The following is a 20,469-nucleotide window of genomic DNA, read 5'->3' as shown; positions in this document are numbered from 1 at the left end:
GTTGTTTACTAGACATTACAGGTATAGTTCAGCAGCTTTATGGTGCTGCCATCTATGCGAGAATAAGATGAGTGTATCTTATTCTAATTGCCCAGGGTCACAAATTGGAGATTGCCGGACACTAGAAACTTCTCATGTGTTGAGGGAAATGGAGGAAATATTGTGGTGTCAATGCTTGAACTCCTGCTCCGTTTGTCATGAGATTGACAGATTACCCCTCTCGACTATAATATATACCCATTTGCCAGGTACAAAGTGGCTTCATTAAGTGGGCCTAGTTGCTGTGATGAAATTTTGGTTGTTTAACCGTATTAGGTGAAAGTAGTTGATAAACGATTTTCTTCAACTTTAGCAATTTGAATACCATCTTATTTATGGTTATGTGACTGTTTTATTTCAATATGATAAAATAACAATTAAATAAATTGTCATTTAACCATTTTTTCCAAGAAATTTCAAACAGTGTTATGGTAAGCTCTAAAGAGAAATTTTTCTATTTCTAGGAGGATGTCCTCAAAACGGAAAAGTCCACCAACTAAATTGCCAGCGGATGGACTACAGAACGAAGATCTTCAATCTGAAATTGAAGATATATTTAGAGCAGATCTAGAAGATGAACAGAATGCAGAATCCAAAGAACTATTAAATAATAATAATACTTTTGACTCTTTTAAAGTGCGACACAGAAGAGCATCTCTTGACCAAGATTCTTGTGACAGTCTAGCTAGTGACGGAATGATTCTTACATCCTCTAGGAAACATAGGTTATTGTTAAGTGTTTCTTCTACTAGATCTGAAACTACAACAGACTCCGATTCAGAATCTTGTCTTAATAATAGTTTTGCCTGCGATTTTTTGCAAAAACCTCCTCTTTTAGAAAATAACGGTCCTCACAACAGTCAAATACATTACCCATCACAGCAGGAGATTATTTTCTCTCCTGATCAAGGTAAAAGGACTATGGATGATGTACTAAGAAGACTTACAACATCTTCTTCTGGTGAAAATGAATATTTTAACACGAGTCCTTCTATCAGGTTGGTACTCCTTTTTTGTTTTACATTTATTACTATGCAAACTGCATCAACATACGATTTATTTATATGGATCCAAACATCTATGTCCTATACTTGCATCGCAATTTGAATTGACACACATACGAGTTATTTATAAGAAAATTCGCTTTCAATACTTGCACCTCAATTTGAATTGATACACACATGAGTTATTTATAAGAGAATTCGCTTTCTATACTTGCATCGCAATTTGAATTGATTTACAAATGAGTCATTTATAAGAGAATTATACTTGCACCTCAAACTGAATCGATTCACATATGATTTATTTAAAAGATAATTTACTTCCCATACATTCACAATTTATTATTTGGTCTTAATTTAAACTTACATATGAGTTATTAATAACACAATATATATCCATATTCACAGCTTATTATCTGACCACAAATTGAATTGATTGTGGTAAGCAGGCTCGCAGCATATAAATTCAGAGCACACGTTGAGTTAGTAAAATTGTCTTTTTACTAGCTCAGTTTACAAGAGTTAGTAAAAATTTAGAAATAGTTAGTAAAAACTAATCTTGTAAAACTAGTTAAAACTTAGTTTTACAAGATTTAAATACAAAGAATGCACAAGAAGCTTTCTGTGTGTATTCAAAGGGATCAAAAATGGTTTTTCACTTTCTGGTCTGGAAGAAATAAATTAGCAAATACAAACTAAAAGATTATTCATTTGGTATAATATCCAGTTGGTATAATATCCGTTTGGCATAATATCTATTTGGTATAATATCAATTTGGTATAATATTCGTTTGGTATAATATTTATTTGGTATAATATCCCTTTGGTATAAACATACTTGTTCAACCAATTTTTCCTTACAGGTGTTTTTAAAACCACCTTTTGTGGCCATACAATAATGGGTTAACTCTTCTTGTCTATATTGTATTTAAAATCGTCAATGAACTGAAAATTGTGTTCGGAAATAAAATGATTGATTTCTCTTAGGATACCACCTGCAATTAATGAAGCGCCATTAAGTATGATGGAAAGCGATTGCTTACGTTTAGCCTTATCAGGAGACAATATCAAAGAAAAAGAACGTTGCCTTACTGACATGATCAATCAGCTACAACATCTTAAAGAACAGCTTGTCACCCAACAACAGGTACTTTTTCCTACTATTTTATGTTCAGACAAAAAACAGTGAAACGATTGCTTTTGAAATGAAAAAAGTATTTGTTATTGAGTGCTTGAAATTACAGAAATTTAGACATTGATTTTAATCACTTTCAAAGAAAAAAAAATCTCGGCTGTTCAGATATTAAGTATCCACTTAAAGGGGAGAGGGGTTGTGATTGGCTTATTTTTGATGATAAGGGGGGAGGGGCATGAACAAAACGCTATTTATTTTATTTTGTAACTGTCATTGAACAGCCGGCCCAATTTTCGAGTTTACAACTAATAATGTTCAACTCCATAGCCTTGCAATTTTGAACCCAATCCAGAAGACGCGGGAACTCCTGGATCAACTATTGGGAGAAATTTGCTTTCGTAGAGGACTTTTTGATGATACTAACCCACATTTGCGTTACATGGAGAGGAGAACCACAACAACTTCCCATGGTTAGCCTGACGGCAAGGGGACTCTAACCCATGATCCGTCTACCACTGAGGATATTTCACGTCAGCACTGTGGTCGGTGCACGCCGGATGCAGAATTCATATCGACCAGCCATCGCTGATATTCGAACCAGGTCACCTCATTGGAAGGTGAACGCTCTATCCCCTGAGCCATTGCGGCTCAGGGCATGAATAAAACACTTCAAAAAAATTTGAAATAAAAGATAAGTTTGGGAAAAGAAGTTTCAAAATTTAATAAAATAAATTAAAAGTGTGCATTTTGTTTTATGCTAAGTTATATCTTTCAATTTAATTAAATTTTAAAATTGGATTAAAGCAAAAAAAGAGCGTTGCGAATTTCTTACGTAAACATGGTAGAAATTTGTAACTTTTTCTGACAATGAGGGAGGATAAGCCTGAAATTGCCAAAAAACATGCGTACGTAATATTTGAGCTGCCAAATCGACAAATTAGCAATTATTAAATTAAGTTCAGTAGTTTTTCTTTTTAAACATTTAAAATATTTGTCGATTTCTAGTCACATTATTTTTTTTCCACCGATATAGCAGTAACTGAGCGAAATGCTTGATAAGTTTTGCCTTCATCTGTATTACGGTTGAATCAGGTTTACTCCGAATCCAAAGCTTCGGAAAACAGAACGATTCTTAGTATAAAAAGTTTTTAATAGGACCAAAAATGTTTAAATGAAAATGAGATTGATAAGAAATTTAGGTTGGCGATAATATCTGGTTTAGTGCAAAACGGTCGACGAGATAATCCCTAAGTACGAATATGGTCGACGGGATGATCCCAAAGTACGAAAACGGTCGACGGGATGATCCCAAAGTACGAAAACGGTCGATGGGATAATCTCAAAGCACCGAAATTCAATGAGCAAAGAAAGTAAGCTGTCACTTAAATTGTATTTAAACAATTGAAAAAGAAGGAATCGAACAATATGCATTATAATTGTTAGTCATGAGGAAAAGCATGCATGAGGTGTCTTCCTTTTTAATGAATCAAAAGGAGGTAAATTTTTTCTACCTCAGAGAAAGGAGGTCCCGTGAAAGGATTGGGCATGCGCCTCCTGCATTGTTCCGCCCAAAGCATTGTTACCTTAGATCATCTTGAAGTATTTTTCTTCAACCAATCCCCTTCTTTTCTTCTCTGCCTGCCCCCAATAATACCATTGGATGATTACAATTGTTCTTCCTCTTCTTTACTTTCTGAAGAATGGTTGCATTGATTGGACTTCTTCATCATTTCGTGGGAGATTCTATAACTTGCTTATCCAAAGAATAGAAAGAAAAAAAAAGCGTAGAGGTAAGTTATTGTAAAAAAAAAAAAAAAAAACTAGAAACACTTAAGAATATTTTTATTCAGTGGTCGTATTCAGTAGTTTATTCAGTGGTTTATTCAGTAGTTCCACTACAAGTAACGAAACTACTGTATTCGCTACTTTTTTTCGTAGTTTGTAGTGTAGCGCGCTACTTTTTTTTAAAGACTAAACGTACCATAACCGGTCAAATAACCATTTAAGAGCTCTTGGATCGAAAATGAGCTTATCATCTTATCGTTTTTGCACATCTGACTTCATGAACTTTTCTAAGAATTATATACAGTTAATAATCTATTATTATAATTTTTTTTTTTGTATTATGTGTATTTCGAATAACACTTGTCGTAAACCTATTTCTACCACTACCGGTCATCTGACCTTTAGAACAATATATTGCTTTATAAGGTTATCGGATCAGAAATTACGCCGACCGGCCTGTGTGGGGGTCAGGGAAATGTCCTTGCATCAGAAAGGTCCTGGGCTCGAATCCCGGGCAAGGCATGGATGTTTCTTTCTCTCTCTGTGTGTTCTATGTCTTTTCTCCTGTGTGTGTGAATGTGACCCGCCCTATAAACGGATTGTGGTTGAGCGAATGGCGTGGCAGAAGTCGAATTCCTGGCCATATGCGTATGCAACGTATTGCATTCGATTTCTGCAAAGACTGTTGCGTAGTTAGTTCAATCAGAATAACTGTGAGTTCAAATTTCAAGAAAGTACCTAAAATTTTAGATTCGTATTTTTGCGTAAGAAAAAGTGACAAAAACTAAATGTTTCGGTAAGTTGCTTGTATTTTATTTTGATGGCTTTACTTCATTTTTAACTAACTGTTAGTTTTTACCCCGAAAATTGTCGAAACAGTCAAAAGAGCGCAAGTTATTAGAAGAAATAATATTAATTATAAGAATAATTATAAGAATTATAATCCTTATATCTTCTTATAATTATAAGAATTATGGAAATAATAATAATTCGAAGCAATACGTTTACGGAAAATGTACACTGGAAACGCCTGTATATGTAAAAAATGCGATGAGCAATGAATTAAAAATTCTTATTCTTTGTGTTTGTAATACGCAAAAATTGGCGATATACAATTTTGTTTAATTATAATAAAAAAAAATTTCAGTTTATTTCCTTCCTAACATCCATGTTTCATACATTCAATCAAGAAGTCGACCGGCTATGGTAGGAATAGGTATTTATGAGTTGTGTTAGTATGTGAGTGTTAAAAAAATCGTGTAGCGATACAAAAAAAAATTAAATAAATAAATCAAAAACTCAATAAATAAAAAAATAAAAAATTAAAAAAGCAGTAGTTAGTAGTGATCCTGTCAATTACTTTTAACGTTAGTTAAGAATAATAAGAGGGCTCTACTAACTCAAGTAATTTTCCGAATTTTTACGGGTACAAATGGGTCCTTCAATGGATGCAATGAAAATGATCCTATGGCTGCAGCTGAGCGTTAATAGATATTACGTATTTAAATATTTAAAACCATCTATAACTAATACATAAACTGGCCATTGCGTAAAATAGATAACTAATCACACACTTTCACCTGCACACTCGTGAGGTTATTTCAAAGGAACTTCATTTCTTAGAGGAATTAAAAGAACATTAAACAAGTATTTGATAGTTTCGCCTTTCTTAAATTGAATAGTCGCTGTCAAAAAAGGTTTAAAGTTGAATGTTAAATGAATGAAAAAAAATGTTTTGAAATAAGCTCAAATATTCCTTAATTATTCTTTCTAATGTTTCATGTAAGCCAATTTCTTATTCGAAACCATTTTGAATATAGGTGTAAGTTCTCCTGCAAATTTCGTCTCCTTAAAGTATTGAAGTAGTTACTAAATTCTAAAGTAGTTTGTGGCCACTACATTTAAAAAAAAAAGTAGCTACAGTTGCTGTTAACTACGTTTGTAACAAAGTAATTGTAGTTGTTGTAAACTACAAAAATAATGACCACTAGTTGTATTCTTAAATCAGGAAATAAACTTACTTATATTTTTATTATTGATACTTTTAAAAAAAAATTGCGGTTTAAGCTAAATCTCGCAGATTTGAGATACTACATATAAAGCCCAACACAATTTATTTTGATTATAATTCAAACTTTACATTGTCTTACAAAATAATGATCAAGTACAATAATGGATGGACGAATTAAATTTAACGTATGAACAGCTTGAGACAATAATAATGGCCTTTTTGCAATAACAAAATTATAAATCAAACTCATCCTTAGTATTGTTTCTAGATTGGAATTTACACTTGATGACAGTACAATATATTGAACATATTATCATGGAAAACTGGTGTTTTCCAAGCAAAAAAATATTTTTTTAACCATTTAAAAATGTTGCTAATCTTTATATTGCCCGAAAGATTTCATTTCAATTGTAATTCATTTCATGAAAATTTTTTAAAATTTTTTCAATAAGTGACGTACGTCACAGATATCTCATTTAGTAGCCAGCTCCGAAAAATAAATTTGTAAACATTTCAAAACTGCATTAGAGATGTAGGTGTGGTATGGGCAATGCATAAAAAAATTCTTATAATAGTTCAATAAGAAGATAATTTTCTAAAGTCACTTAAAAGCATTACTCTTTTAGAATGAAATATGATTCTCACTACAAAGAAATCGTGAATGGAGATGAATTTACAATCTCATCTTCAGAATATTTTTTTCTTCAAAAGAGTTGTTAAAAAAATCTCGTGGTATTTTCCTGCAGTTTTTAGAAGTTTTGTTAAATTTTATTTGGTTTCTTTTATTTATTTTTTTTATTTTATTTTTTTATTTTATTTTTTCGGAAGAGATTTAAAAACATTAATATCAGAGTTTCTGTAATTTGAGAAATATTATCCTTGGATTTTCGTAATTTTCAGCAATTCTTAGAAAAAGAACTTTTGCTGAATTTAGTTCATTCTTCTAGGGAGACAGAATAAAGTGATCGTTATAAAAGAAGTCTCTGGATTTTCACGATTTTTGAGGAATTCTTAGAACTTCTGCTAAATTCTTCTAGAAAAACAGAAAAAAGCGATCGTTATAAAAGGAGTCTCTGGATTTATAGTGATTTTGCCGAATTTTTAGAAATGGAACTTTTGATAAATTTTATTGTTTTCCCTTGGCCAGGAGACATATAAAAATTGATATATTAGTAGGATCAAAGCTTTCATGCTTTTCGAAAGAAATATTTTTTGTAGCATAAATGGTGTTTTTCTCGGGAGACATAAAAAACGATATGTTCGTTAGAAAGATTTTCATGATTTTCTGGAACGTTCAAAAATTTTTATTGAATTTTATTATTTTTTTTCAGTAGATAAGAAAATCTACATATACGAGGAAAAAATTTTCATGATTTTCTAAAATGCGCATAAAATAGAACTGTTTTTTTTTTTTTTTTTTTTTTTTTTTTAAATGAATTTCATTCATTTTTCCTGAAAAACATGAAAAGCAATATATTAGTGATTAAGATTTTCGTAATTTTCTGGAATACTTAAAAATATAACTTTTTTTGTTGAATTTTATTTTTTTCTCCGGAGATGAAAAATACGATAATATTAAGAGATAGATCATTTATTTATTTTCTGTATTTATCATTATTATTTTTGTTTTTAATTTATTTGATTCCCTCGGGGGACATAAATAAAATCATTATATCCCTAATAAGATGTCTGTAGAAATCTTACTGATGTAAAATTATTTCCTCCTTCCTTTTTCTTTTTTTTTGAAATTTATTTTTCTCATGAGACAAAAAAAATATTCTGGTTACAAACTAGCTATAAATTCAAAAAGGAAATATTTTCAAAAATTTAGTATATTTATATTTAACAATCGGCAAAAAATTTTTTATATCTATATATATTACATCTTAGTTGTTCTTCTTCATTTAGCCAGTCAATCTGTTAAGTAATCTGCAAAATTTTTTAAAGGAACAATTAAAATTTATTAGTTTGAGTAAAAGATTGAGAAAAGTGTACTTCAAATATTTTTTTTTAAAAATAACAAATGATGTTCAACTATTACTATAATGATAAATCCTTAATTTTACATTTTGCTTTAAAAAAATGAAAAATCTTTTGATTTAGTTATAGTGTATCATTCGGTCGCCATATCGACATTTGAAAGCAATGAATTTTAGAACATTTGAAAGAGAACCTTCTAAAATACAGTTGCTGTTAAAGTCATACATAAAGAGATAAAAACATTTACATTGTTTTTATGTAAACGAACTCAATAACTTTGAAATTGTTATTGCTTCAAGTAACATAGTAAAAATTTATTACGAATAAAATAAATAAATAAATAAATAAAAACTTAACTAGGAACTTCGAAATCCCCTTAAGATTCAACTATTCTATAGTTAACAAGAATTGCCTAAATGGATTTGAAGAGTCATTAGGTTTTAATTGATTTTGGGGAAAAATTTTAATTTTTCCAAACCGACTAAGAGTACTTAAAGTACACTGTTAAAAATTCCGATCCACGTTACACCAAAAATTGAAATTCTTTTGCTGACTACATAAAGGGGAGCTCAATTTTATCATATTTCGGTACTTTTCCTAGCTAAAAATGTCAGTAGAAGGCTGCACCAAAAGCAGGTGTTTTGGCGAAACAAAACTCCTATTTTTATTCTTTCTTAATTTTTCTTTTATGAAATCAAAGGAGGGTAGCACCATTTATATGTATTTTTAAAGCTCTTAAGTGTAGACCCAGGTTAATATTTACCGTAACAAGACTATTTACCATAAGTAGGTTATTTTATGACATACCTCCGACCTTTTTATACCGCCAACAATCAAATTTAAAAAGGCAACATAAAAGAAATGAACTTTAATTAATGACATTTATTATGGCATTTACCTACCGAAATAAGTTGATACTTGAAACAACGTGCATTAGTCGTCCCGATACACCGGGACCGAGTCGCAATGAAAACATGGCGTCGTAAACAAATATCGTTTAGTTTACAGCGTCAAAATTTTGTATCTTTTACCAAATTTTGATGCACTCAGTTGCACCATGGAAATATTTCTCGATCATACTTCAATTTAAGGTTTCAACTGAAATAAAATGATCTTTCATTTAACTAAATTTTAGAATAATGTGAAACTTTGCACCAAATACTGGTAGTTAAAGATTTATCGAGTTTCTTAACTGTGTAGTTTTTTTTTACAGTTCTCTGAGTTGAAATAGCTCAGAGACTGTAGAGCCTGGTTCAAACACTGGTTATGTCGGGTGCACTTGTAGATCTCATTACAGTACACGAGATCTCCAGTTGATAGCAAAACCCACACTGTAAAAAAGTTTAAAAGTATCTCAGCACCAAAAATGGTGGCAATTACTTTACAGTAAAGTAGTGTAGGGAAAATAATGAGAGATATAAATTATTTCATTGTATCAAGAAGGTAAATTCTAGGATGAAGTTCAAGAAATTCAGTTTCTTTTTTCATCGTGTTAGGATCTCAATTAAAACAATTAATGAAGGAAATCAGTTCATTAAAGTAATAATGATGGATATAAACTAAATCATGGAATCAAGAAGGAAAATTCTTGGATAAAATTCAAGAAATCAAGTTTTCTCTTTCATTGTATCAGGATTTTAATTAGAACAATCAATAAATTAGGATGAAATTAGTTCATTAAAGTAATAATGATGGATATAAACCAGCTCATTGTATCAAGAAGGAAAATTTTAGGATGAGTTCGTTTTAATTTCCTGTTTGTTCTGTAGATATTATTTTAAGAGTGAGTGTATGATAACACGAAAAAGCTTTTTGCACAAAAATGTTTAATCTTTATACCAAAAAAAATTCTGAATTTTAGTGATACTGAACATCAAAAATGGTGACAAATACTTAACTTCAAAACTAGTGCGTTCCGGTAACATTTCTGGTGTTTCGCAACACCGAGAATTGTCCTTGATTTTACCAAGAAATATCTCTGTTGCTTCAAAAGACCACTTCTGGCCCAAAATTGTTGCTATTATTCTTGGTTTTAAGAAACACTAACATTTTTTGCAATGTTATTTTAAAAATTTATATTAATTCTATAGCAAAAGAGACACGAAGTCTATATGTATTATAAAAATTCAGCTTATTTGTCGGGTTCCTTTAACAACAAAAGAATTTAAATTTAGTTTCATAAAAGTGCTGAATGTACTTTGATGCACGTTCTCTCAATAAATGTCGTTGACGGAATCTTCAGAAAAGAAAGCACTTCCTAGAAATAAGATTTTTGAAGCAACGGGGACGAAACGATAAATTTTTTATTTCATCGTCTTTGTCTTTTTGAACCTTTCTTAGGGGCTATGTCTAGAACAAAAATATAGGATCGAACGTTATACACTTCTATGGGCAGATTATAAATGTCAATAGTTACTTTCTCTAATTTTATTTTAAAATCCTGTTACATTAAAGTAACGACTGCTTAATTAAAATATTGTCTTTCAACATTATTAATCAAAAACAAAAGTAGAGGATTGAAACGCATCTACGAGCAGTTAGGTAACTTTACGCAAGTAAGGGTCATACTTATTAAAATTTCAAATTAAAAACATATCATTTAATAAAAAATAGTTTATTTTTTTAAAAAAAACTTAACTGTTGTCGCTATTTGCAGAGATCATTAAAATATAGTTTTAAAGAGAAAAAAATAAAATCGAAATTTAATGTCTTAATAATTGACAAAGGTACACTGAAAAACATTGTTGTAATTTTTACAGCAACTTTTGATGCGTTTTTTACAGGAAGGTGTTGTAACGATAAATGAAATGACTTTTCGCTTTGAAATCTTTAGTTTTAATCACGTGAGTCACACTACCAATCAAAACAATTTCTGCCAATTGAATCGTTTGCTGCCATTATAAGTTGGTTTCAAAACATTCGATGTGGTAAAAAGAAAAAAATTAAATCAAAATTTATTGTCTTAATAATTGATAAAGGTACACTGAAAAACATTGCTGTAATTTTTACAGCAACTTTTTATGCATTTTTTACGGGACGGTGTTGTAATCATTCATGAAATGACTTTTCGCTTTGAAATCAGTAGTTTTAATCACTTGAGCCACATAACCAATCGAAACGATTTCTGCCAATTGAATCATTTGCTGCCATTATAAGCTGGTTTCAAAAGATTCAATGTGGTTAGCTCGTATTTTTTTTACATAATGTTAACTTTTACATTATGGTAGAGGTGCGGATTAAAAATCAATTGAATTCTGCTAAAGCTGATAGAATTCTTTGGTTTTGAAAGGACTGGAAAACTTGATTTAGGAAGCTGGAAAACTTAAAAAAGAACATCGAATATTAGAATAGTGCTATAAGAAGAACTCATTTACGAAACTAAATTTATAAATTTTCCAAGAAAACTGTGCAGGTTGTCAAGTGAGATTTTATTTTTAATGATATTTTTTTAATATTAGTTGTGTAGAATGTAGTATTCATATTTGCGATAAATTATAATATTTTAAAAAAGATTAAATTTCTTTGCAGAAAACAAAGGATGCGATTAAATTAAAAACAGAAACAGTGTATTTAATTACAATATTATTTGTATGCGTGCGAAATATTTTTTGAAAATATTTTTTATTTCAATTATATGTGTTTATTTTATTGATTTTATGCTATAATGAGCTATCTTAGCTTCCATCTCTTTAGATTTTTTCTGAACTCTTATTGTAAGGTTTCAAGCTTAAGCTTATTTTTAATAATTTGTATTTTATGAGATTACATAGAAGTTAAAAGACATATATGTATCCTATCGTTTTAGCTATTCAATGATAACGGAAGATATTTGTTACAAAAATATAAATTTATTTCTTATGACAGTGTCTAGTTAGTTAAACTACACTGTAAAAAATTTCAGAAACTAATTTTGACTCGACAAAACTGTTTCTGTAAATCTCAGAGAGCTTCAATTAATATTAGGTTTCCGAATGAGAATTTTTATTTTTTTATTTTCAAAAAATAGGAAACTGAATCTCCGATTCAGTTACAGTGTGTATCGTAGATATCAATACAACTATTAAATTTCAATTCATTAATATAGAAAACATGTTAACTCGATTCTATTTTGTGATACCTTTTGATAGTTGGCATCGAATATCGATTCAAAATATTTCTGAAGTACCGCGAAATGTTTCTGACAAAAGTTTTCTGAAATATTAAGAATCGTTTTTGAGAATTACATGCACCGTAGCTGCCCCATATATTCAGAAACACTTCGGGATTAATTATTTTTTCTTTCTTTTTTTACCGCGTAGTTAAACATTAGTCACTTTCAGTGTCTCTTATGTGTAGCAAGTATTAACGCTCCAAGGCAGCTGAAATATTACACTCTAAATTGTAATAGTGAAGTTGGCTCTCAATTTACTGATATTGTTGATACTGACAATTTATTGATATAACTACGGAAAAGCGAATGTAACAAATAATCGAATTAAAGCAAATTTGAATAAAATTTTTAGATTTGTTGTTAAAAATTTAAAATTGTTAAACAATAAGATATTAATAAGGAAATCAGTTCATATATATGATATATATATTGTAATTGTTTCACTACCAGCAAACTGAATTCTTTTGGAAAATCATATTAGATCATGACTATTTAATGCATACAGTTGAAAAAAAAGTAAAATTTTGATTTTTCGTTAGTAATGTTGTTCTATTGTTGTTTTTTTATATATAACCGTCGTAACAGCCGACCCAATTTTCGGTTTTACGATTACTTATGTTCTACTACGTAGCCTTATAATTTTGAACCCAATTCAGAACACAAAGAAACTCCTGGATCAAGTATTGGGAGAAATTTGCCTTCGTGGAGGAATTTTTGATGAAACTAACCCGCATTTGCGTAACATGGAGAGGATGACCATGAGAACCTCCCACGGTTAACCTGACGGCAAGGGGACTCTAACCCATGATTCGTTTACCTCTGAGGATATTTCACGTCAACACTGTGCTGTGGTCGGTGCAAGTCGGATGCGGAATTCGTATCGACTGGGATTCGAACCCGTATTATTAGAACCACCTTATTGGAAGGCGAACGCTCTATCCCCTGAGCCATCGCGGCTCTGTTCTATTGTTTGAAAAATTTAGATTTTCAATATTAAGTCCAAAGAAATTTTATTAAATTTTGCTTTTATTCAACTATTCCGGAGTAGTGAACTATTCGCTATTCCGGAGTGAAGTATTTCCCGACAATGCCTGTAAATTAGGGGTCTAGTTTAGCAATAAATTTAGTGAGGGATTTAGTATAATTTAGTGAGGAATATTTCAGCTACTTAGGAACATAAATGCTTTCTACATATAAAAACACTATTGAAAGTTACGTATGTTTAAATAATTTAATTGATGAGCCATAAGAAAATAAATTTTTATTTTTGAAACAAATAACGATAACAAAGATCTTTCCTTGTTGTTGAATATTGAAGACGGTAGGATATATATCGAATGCCTTATACATAAGCTCATAAAGCAAAAATTATTAAGAATAAATTTTAATATTAGTTTAAGCTCGAAACCTGACTATCAGAGCACAGATAAAATTAAAATAGTTGGATGTTAGGGTAAGCCGTAACATAAAATCAATAAAATAAGCGTATATCATAGAAATGCAAAATATTTTCAAATAATATTTCGCGACCATATAAATAATATTTTTATTGAATATACAATACTGTTGAATAACAAATATACTATTGAATACATAAATTTTAATTTAATCACATTATTTGTCTTTATTAACGCATCGTAACTAATTTTGTTAACTCATCCTAAATATAAGTTCTACAAAACTAATATTGAAAAAAATACAGATAAAAATATACTTGACAATTTGCACAGTTTTCTTAGATAATAGATAAATCTAACTTTTAATATTATATTCTGAAAATTAATAAATGAATAATTAATAAATTCTTTAAATTAATAAATCTAGCCTAAATCTTTAACTACGTTCTTTTAGCACTTTTTAAATAAAGGATGGTCTTTTTAAAGTTTCCCTGCTTCAAATTGTTGGCTTCAAATCTATTCGCTTCAACAGAATTAATCCTCAACGCTACCATAATATAAAAGTTAACTAATATTATGTAAAAAATACAAGCTAACTACATCGAATATTGTGAATCCAACTGGAAATATCACCAAAGTAGGCATTTGGCGTACTTGGCTAAAAACAATCAAAGCAAAAGGGATTTATTTTATCGTCACCAGTCATAGAAAGAAATACAACTAAAGTTGCTATAAAAATAACAGTAATATTTTACAGGACTCATTCATAGTCCATGAAAAATCCCGATATTTTAGTGAAAAGAGCGGTTTACTTTGTACGCATTCCACCATATGAAGTCAATTTTTTAAGTCAATCGAAAAAGTTTTTCTTATAAATTTAGTTTATCCAAAGATAATCCCACGTAATAATAAATCCTTAATAATTATTTATCATTTTTATTACTTAATTTAACAACGTCAAATTTTTTTTTATATATTTCACATACATATACACATTTCGAATACCCATTTCTACATTACTTAAGTCTGTAATTTCGAACGATGAAATACAAAACTTGAACGAAATTGGTTATTTTCCGAGCTATCAAAGTTTGAAAATTTGATTTCCCAAAACACAAAAAAAAGCGATACATGATTTATTAAAATATAATTGAAGAGGACAATGTTAAAAGGGGTTATGTAACATTTTTACGAAAATAGGTATTTTATTTTGGAATATCAATCACCGATTATCAAATACTGAGTATATTTCCAGACTGCCTAAAGAAGATAATCCAACAATTTGGAAGCCATTCAAACAATCTTTCTACAACCGAGACAGTTTTATTGTTTTTTTTCGAAAGTGCAGATTTGTAAGATACCCCCTTGTAACATTGACCGCTTCTATTAGTTTGTAAATCAAATCTGTACATAACACAGAAGTATCACCAAAATACAAATTTAAAGAGGGCTTAACAGAACGGAAGTGAAATATAAATTGTTGAATGTATTTGACAGATATTTAAAATATAATTATTCTTATTACACGACTAAAAACATACATTAACGGCAAACTTTTGCTCGGCATTGCAGAGTGCTAGACGAAATCATACTCACAAATGTCGTTCTCGACTGTAAACAACTTATTGAAGATATTCAAAGTACACCAAAACTTGCAATTTCAGAATGGGGAGTCGCGGGGGCTCTGGGGATGGAGCATTCGCCTTCCGATGAGGTGACCCGGGTTTGAATCCCAGCGATTGCTGGTCGATTCGAATTCCACACCCGGCTCGCACCAACCACAGTGCTTACGCAAAATATCCTAAGTGGTAAACGGATCATGGGTTAGAGTCGTCTTGCCGCGAGGCTAACCGTGGGAGCTTTTTGAGGTTTTCCTATCCATGTAACACAAATGCGGGTGAGTTCCATCAAAAAGTCCTCCACGAAGGCAAATTTTTCCCATTACTTTGTCCAGGAGTTCCCTTGTATTCTGGATTAGGTTCAAAATTATATGTCTACGAGTTGAATATTAGCAGCCGTAAACCCCAAAAAATTGGGTCGGCTGTTCAACGACATTTATAAAATTTCAGAAACGAAATTAATTAGTTTGCGTTAATTTGAAATTAATTTCCCCGTCACGCAAATTTTTGGGCTGTTCAGCTACGAATTTGGAGAGATATCACACTACAGTTTTTACGGTGAAGTTACCTGTTTATATTGACATACTTACTTAAATTGTTCATCTTTTACTTTCCAAGGTATTTAAGTACAACATAGTACCCACACAGCAGAAAGCCATCAATTTTATGTTAAAAAGACTTATATTTTACCTTTATAATTTTAAGGTAATATAAGACTTATAAGACTTATAATTTTCCTAAGCATTCGTAAAATTTACTTAAAACTGAATTAAATTTACGAAACACATAAAATTTACGTATTATTTTATGTAAGGAAATTCGTTTATTTTAAGATTACTTTATCAACCACTTTTTGCTAGATAAGAATGAGTGCTTTATTTGTGCACACTATTTACGTCAACAGTACGTCAAAAATTTCCCTAAAAGTTACGTTTAATTTACGTATCACGCTACATGGGTAGTAAATTATGCAATTCCAAACTTATGATAGGTTCATTTGTGATTTATTTCAACATAATATAAACATTATTAAAATAGATCGATTGATTATTATAAAAAGAAAGAAAATTTATTTATATTTTTCAGCTTGTTGTCGTAAGTTATGAACGTTGACTTTGTACATAGAATGTCGAAATTTAAATCATTCTTAATATGTATCATTCTTTCATAATAATATTGAATTGATTGATAATGAATGTTGCTAAAAAATTGTTGTAATAATCTATATTTTTTAAGTGGAAATTGAAAAAAAAGTTTTTATTAGATATTATTATTTTTACTATACATCAGTAACTGTTGACATTTGCTGATCAATAAAAGAAATAGTAATAATTAACAAAAAACTCAACTTCCACTATCAATGTATGACACTATGAATGTTGACATTTGGCGTATATGAGAAATATTTAACAAAATATTTCGTTCAAAATTTCACAATAAGTGCAAGAGAATGTCAAAATTTTCTGGTTTTAGTAAGAAAACATTGTATTGTACATATATTACTGATATCCACTAAAGTGTCTGGATGATTGTTGTTTTGCAGAGGGCGATATACAAAAGTATAATATATAAGTAAGTCACGCAACCCCTGTTCTTAATTATGATAATTATTTTTAATGTAAACATGGTATACCTAGCAAAACAGAAAACCTCAAAAATTTTTATTGAGGTTTTAAATAGTATTTTTTATGACTAGCGTAACATGGCTGTTGAATTTTCTTAAAACACTTTAAAAATATTGTAGTTAAGGAATATTTAAAAAATAAAAATAAAAAAAAACTGCAGCTTTTATAAGATAATTTTGCAATATTCAAAAAAAAAAAAAATAAATAAATAAATAAAATAATGAAGTTATTTACGACTTATGTGATCTGACTTCACACATTCATGCGTTAGTCTCTTCAAGGTATGATTGGTAAATGCTATATTCCAAAACTGTTACTAGGTTCTCATAGTTGTACGTATGACAAATAAAGTGACAATTTTTCAATTAATACTTAATTTTCTGCCACTTTGTTGACATTTCTATGGAATTATTTATTATTTAAACTATAGAAGTTAACAATCTAATCAGAAGAATATTAAAATTGGGCTGATAAATTTAATTTTTGTACCACATTTTATGCCACCAATTAAGCTTTTCTTTTCCACTTTTGTTAAGCTTTTCGTTTCCATATTAAATAAATTATACAAATAATTTTTATCAGAACTAAGCATGAACTTATTACATAAACAAACGAAGATTTATGTAAGCATTTTTGGTTAGAGTAAAAAATAATAATAGATATTTTTCGACAGTTCGAAAAAATCGGAGGTTTTTCTTCAATATAAATATTATTTTTGCAAACATATAAATTAAAAATTTAAAAATAATAACAAATTTTCAAAAAAGTATGCAAGCTATTAAGAAAATATAATTTAGAAATACATTATTATGATGTGCATTATTTAAATGATAATATACTAAAATTGAGCAAATAAATTCTATTTTTTAATCCACATTTGTTGATTAACTTTTTTAATAATCATAACTTTAAATAAATTACACAAATAATTACTAATTGAATAGAAAACAATTGAATAAGCGAAGGAGAATTTATGCACGCTTTTTAGCTCCGGTTTATAAAAAGAAACTATAGACTTTCTTCGACATCCAAATTTTTTTAAAAAATCGACGGCTCTCCTTAAATCTAAATATTGTTTTGGCGAAAATATAAATTAAAAGCATGAAACTAATAACTATTTTTTTTTTAAAAAAAAAGTATAAAAGATATTATGAAAAAAATGAGCTCTCAAAAGATTCTCCTGAAATCCATTCTCACTGAATTGTGAAAGGGGGAAGAAAAAAAAAAGAAAAAAAAGCGGAATAATCGCTGACCTGGCAGCATCAAAGCTATTGCTGATCGTTGGTTGTAAAAGCGGGGAATACAAATAAAGGGAAGTTAAATTTAATAAAAGGACTCTTTCAGAACAAAGTCTGTCTCATTTTCCATCCTTCCAAAAAACCCAACCATAAGTTCCTTTGAAGTCAAGTCGCCGGTTAACGAAAGAGAGCAAAGGGTATAAAAAATAAAAATAAAACAACAATAAATAAAACGTGTCCCGCTTATTATTTTTGAACTCATTGTAAGCATCTCTTTAGTCCGATGAGGTTTTTTTTTTCCTGTCTCAAACTGGGAAATAAGGGATATTCTTTTGTGTTTTAACACCGACGCGCGCAGAATAATTAATTTTGGGGTATGTTATTATTCGAGATGCCATTATGCATTCAATATATAAAGATGATTATTTTAATAAAAGGAAGTAGTTAAGCAAAAAAAAAAGAAAAAAATTCAGAAAAAAATCCCTTTTTTTTAAGCGAAGGAAAAAAAATACGAAATCTGATATTCTTTAAACAAAATTCTTTTCTAAACAACACTAAAAATAAGTTAATAAAAATAATTTTTGCAACATGAATGAAATAAATTTAGAGTATTAATTAACACATTTTGTAAGGTAAATAAATTATTTTGGTGCATACAGGTAATTGTTTTGGCACTCTTTTACTGTATCTTATATATGAATTATTATATTATGACACTGAAAAAGGTCGCAGAGTGGTGAAGTGGAACACCAGAGTAATTTTTTGTGTGTTTAAACACCAAGGTTAACACTCAAAATGTTCCTTTACACTTTCTGAAACACTAAAATTTAAGACATTGGACGCAGAAAAGAATTAGTAAATTAATCTTTACGATATGTTACTGTGAGCACAGAGAATTCGAATTAGGATTGACAGAGCAGAAGAGAATAAAAACTAAGTATTGTAAAATTATTTAATACAATTGACGGTTATTTAAAAATAAAAGTTTCCTTATTACGCAACTAAAAACATTTTGTAACAGTGAACTTTTGCTTCACGACAACAACAGTCTTACACTATCTACTGACGTAGTACGCCAAAATTTGTGTGTTATGAAGCGAAAATAATTAACAAATGGTGTGAATGCGCGTGAGCTTAGTGTAAACATTCTCTATTACTGATGTTTAGATTTAACTACGTTCATTAAATTGTATATAAACGCTCAGTTTGGTATCAATTTGAATTAAAATGTTTCTTACACAATTTTTTGGGTTGTTTAACATCATATTCGGAGAGATTCAATCTGCACAATGTAGAAAATTTAGAATGTTTAATTTGCAGTTAAAGTTTAATATCAAAAACTAATGTCGAACCCTATGATATGTACAAATACTGCGTATATGGTGCGGCGTTAAATTGTGATGAAACCAGAAGGTGTGGTTTTTAATAAGTTTAATCCTTTTAAAGGAAAAGGATATTTATTAATGTTATGATTAATACCGATTTAAAATCATAAAGTTATACGAAAATAAGATTTATTTATTAATGTTATGATTAATACCGATTTAAAATCATAAAGTTATATGAAAAGAAGATTTGTGTTACAGATAATGTGTGTAGTAACTAATTTAACATAGTAATTACTTCTACATAATATATTAATTTTCTACTTTTTACTAAAAAGTTCAATTGTAGATTACCAGTAAACTTCTCTTCATAAACTCAAAATTGCCATGCTAAAGTTTAAATACAATTTTATGAATGCTATAAGAAATTTTAAAATAAAGTAATGAAACAATATCACTGTTTCTTTTTAAATTAAAAAAAAATTAAAATTTTTGTGAATAGGGAAGTTTTTATAAGAGAATTGTATTTTTAACTAATAAAATTATTTCTTAAAATAGTATATTTTCATAGTGTTATAAATATCCAATTTAAAGTCAAATAATCCAAAGGGAAAAAAATTAAAATTAAATAATCCAAAGGGAAATAAAGAAAATGCTATACAATTTTTTTTCGCGCAATATTTATTTTATTTTATTACCGTCGTTGAACAATCAATTACTCAACGGACTCAATTTTTTGAATTTGCGACTACTCCGAAGCTTTGTAATTTTGAGCCCAATCCAGAAGACAAGGGAACTCCTGGATCAAGTATTGAGAGAAATGTGACTTCGAGGACACTTTGATGGAACAAATCCGCATTTGCGTTACATGGAGAGGAAAACCACGAAAATTTTCCACGATTAGCCTGATGGCAAGGAAACTCTAACTCTCACGTGATCCGTTTACCACTGAGGATCTTTTACGTCGGCACTGTGATCGGTGTGAATCTAGTGTTGAATTCGTATCGACTAGCCATCGTTGGGATTCGAACCCGGGTCACCTCATTGGATGGTGAACGCTCTATCCCCTGAGCCTCCACGGTTGGCGCAATATTTATTGGCGAAAATACTTATTGCAATTGGGTCATTATCTAAGTATTCGGAGCTTGCTGTCCTTGAAAATTG

General features: G+C 29.6%; 1 protein-coding gene across 1 annotated transcript in view; it reads left to right on the top strand.

Annotated features, from left to right (window-relative positions):
- LOC107455833 (uncharacterized) overlaps positions 1-20,469 on the top strand; it is a 192,235-nt gene that overhangs the window by 95,603 nt on the left and 76,163 nt on the right. The window contains exons 2-3 of the mRNA XM_043044639.3: positions 504-1,037; positions 2,028-2,187. Coding sequence (XP_042900573.2) covers positions 504-1,037; positions 2,028-2,187 — 694 coding nt within the window. The remainder of the gene's footprint in view (positions 1-503; positions 1,038-2,027; positions 2,188-20,469) is intronic.

This window comes from Parasteatoda tepidariorum, chromosome 11 (genome assembly GCF_982258835.1).
Source record: "Parasteatoda tepidariorum strain Cologne lab strain chromosome 11, Ptep-v5.0, whole genome shotgun sequence".
Classification (NCBI taxonomy): domain Eukaryota; kingdom Metazoa; phylum Arthropoda; class Arachnida; order Araneae; family Theridiidae; genus Parasteatoda; species Parasteatoda tepidariorum.
Note: the sequence above shows the minus strand (reverse complement) of the source record. Positions and strands in the feature narration are given on the sequence as shown.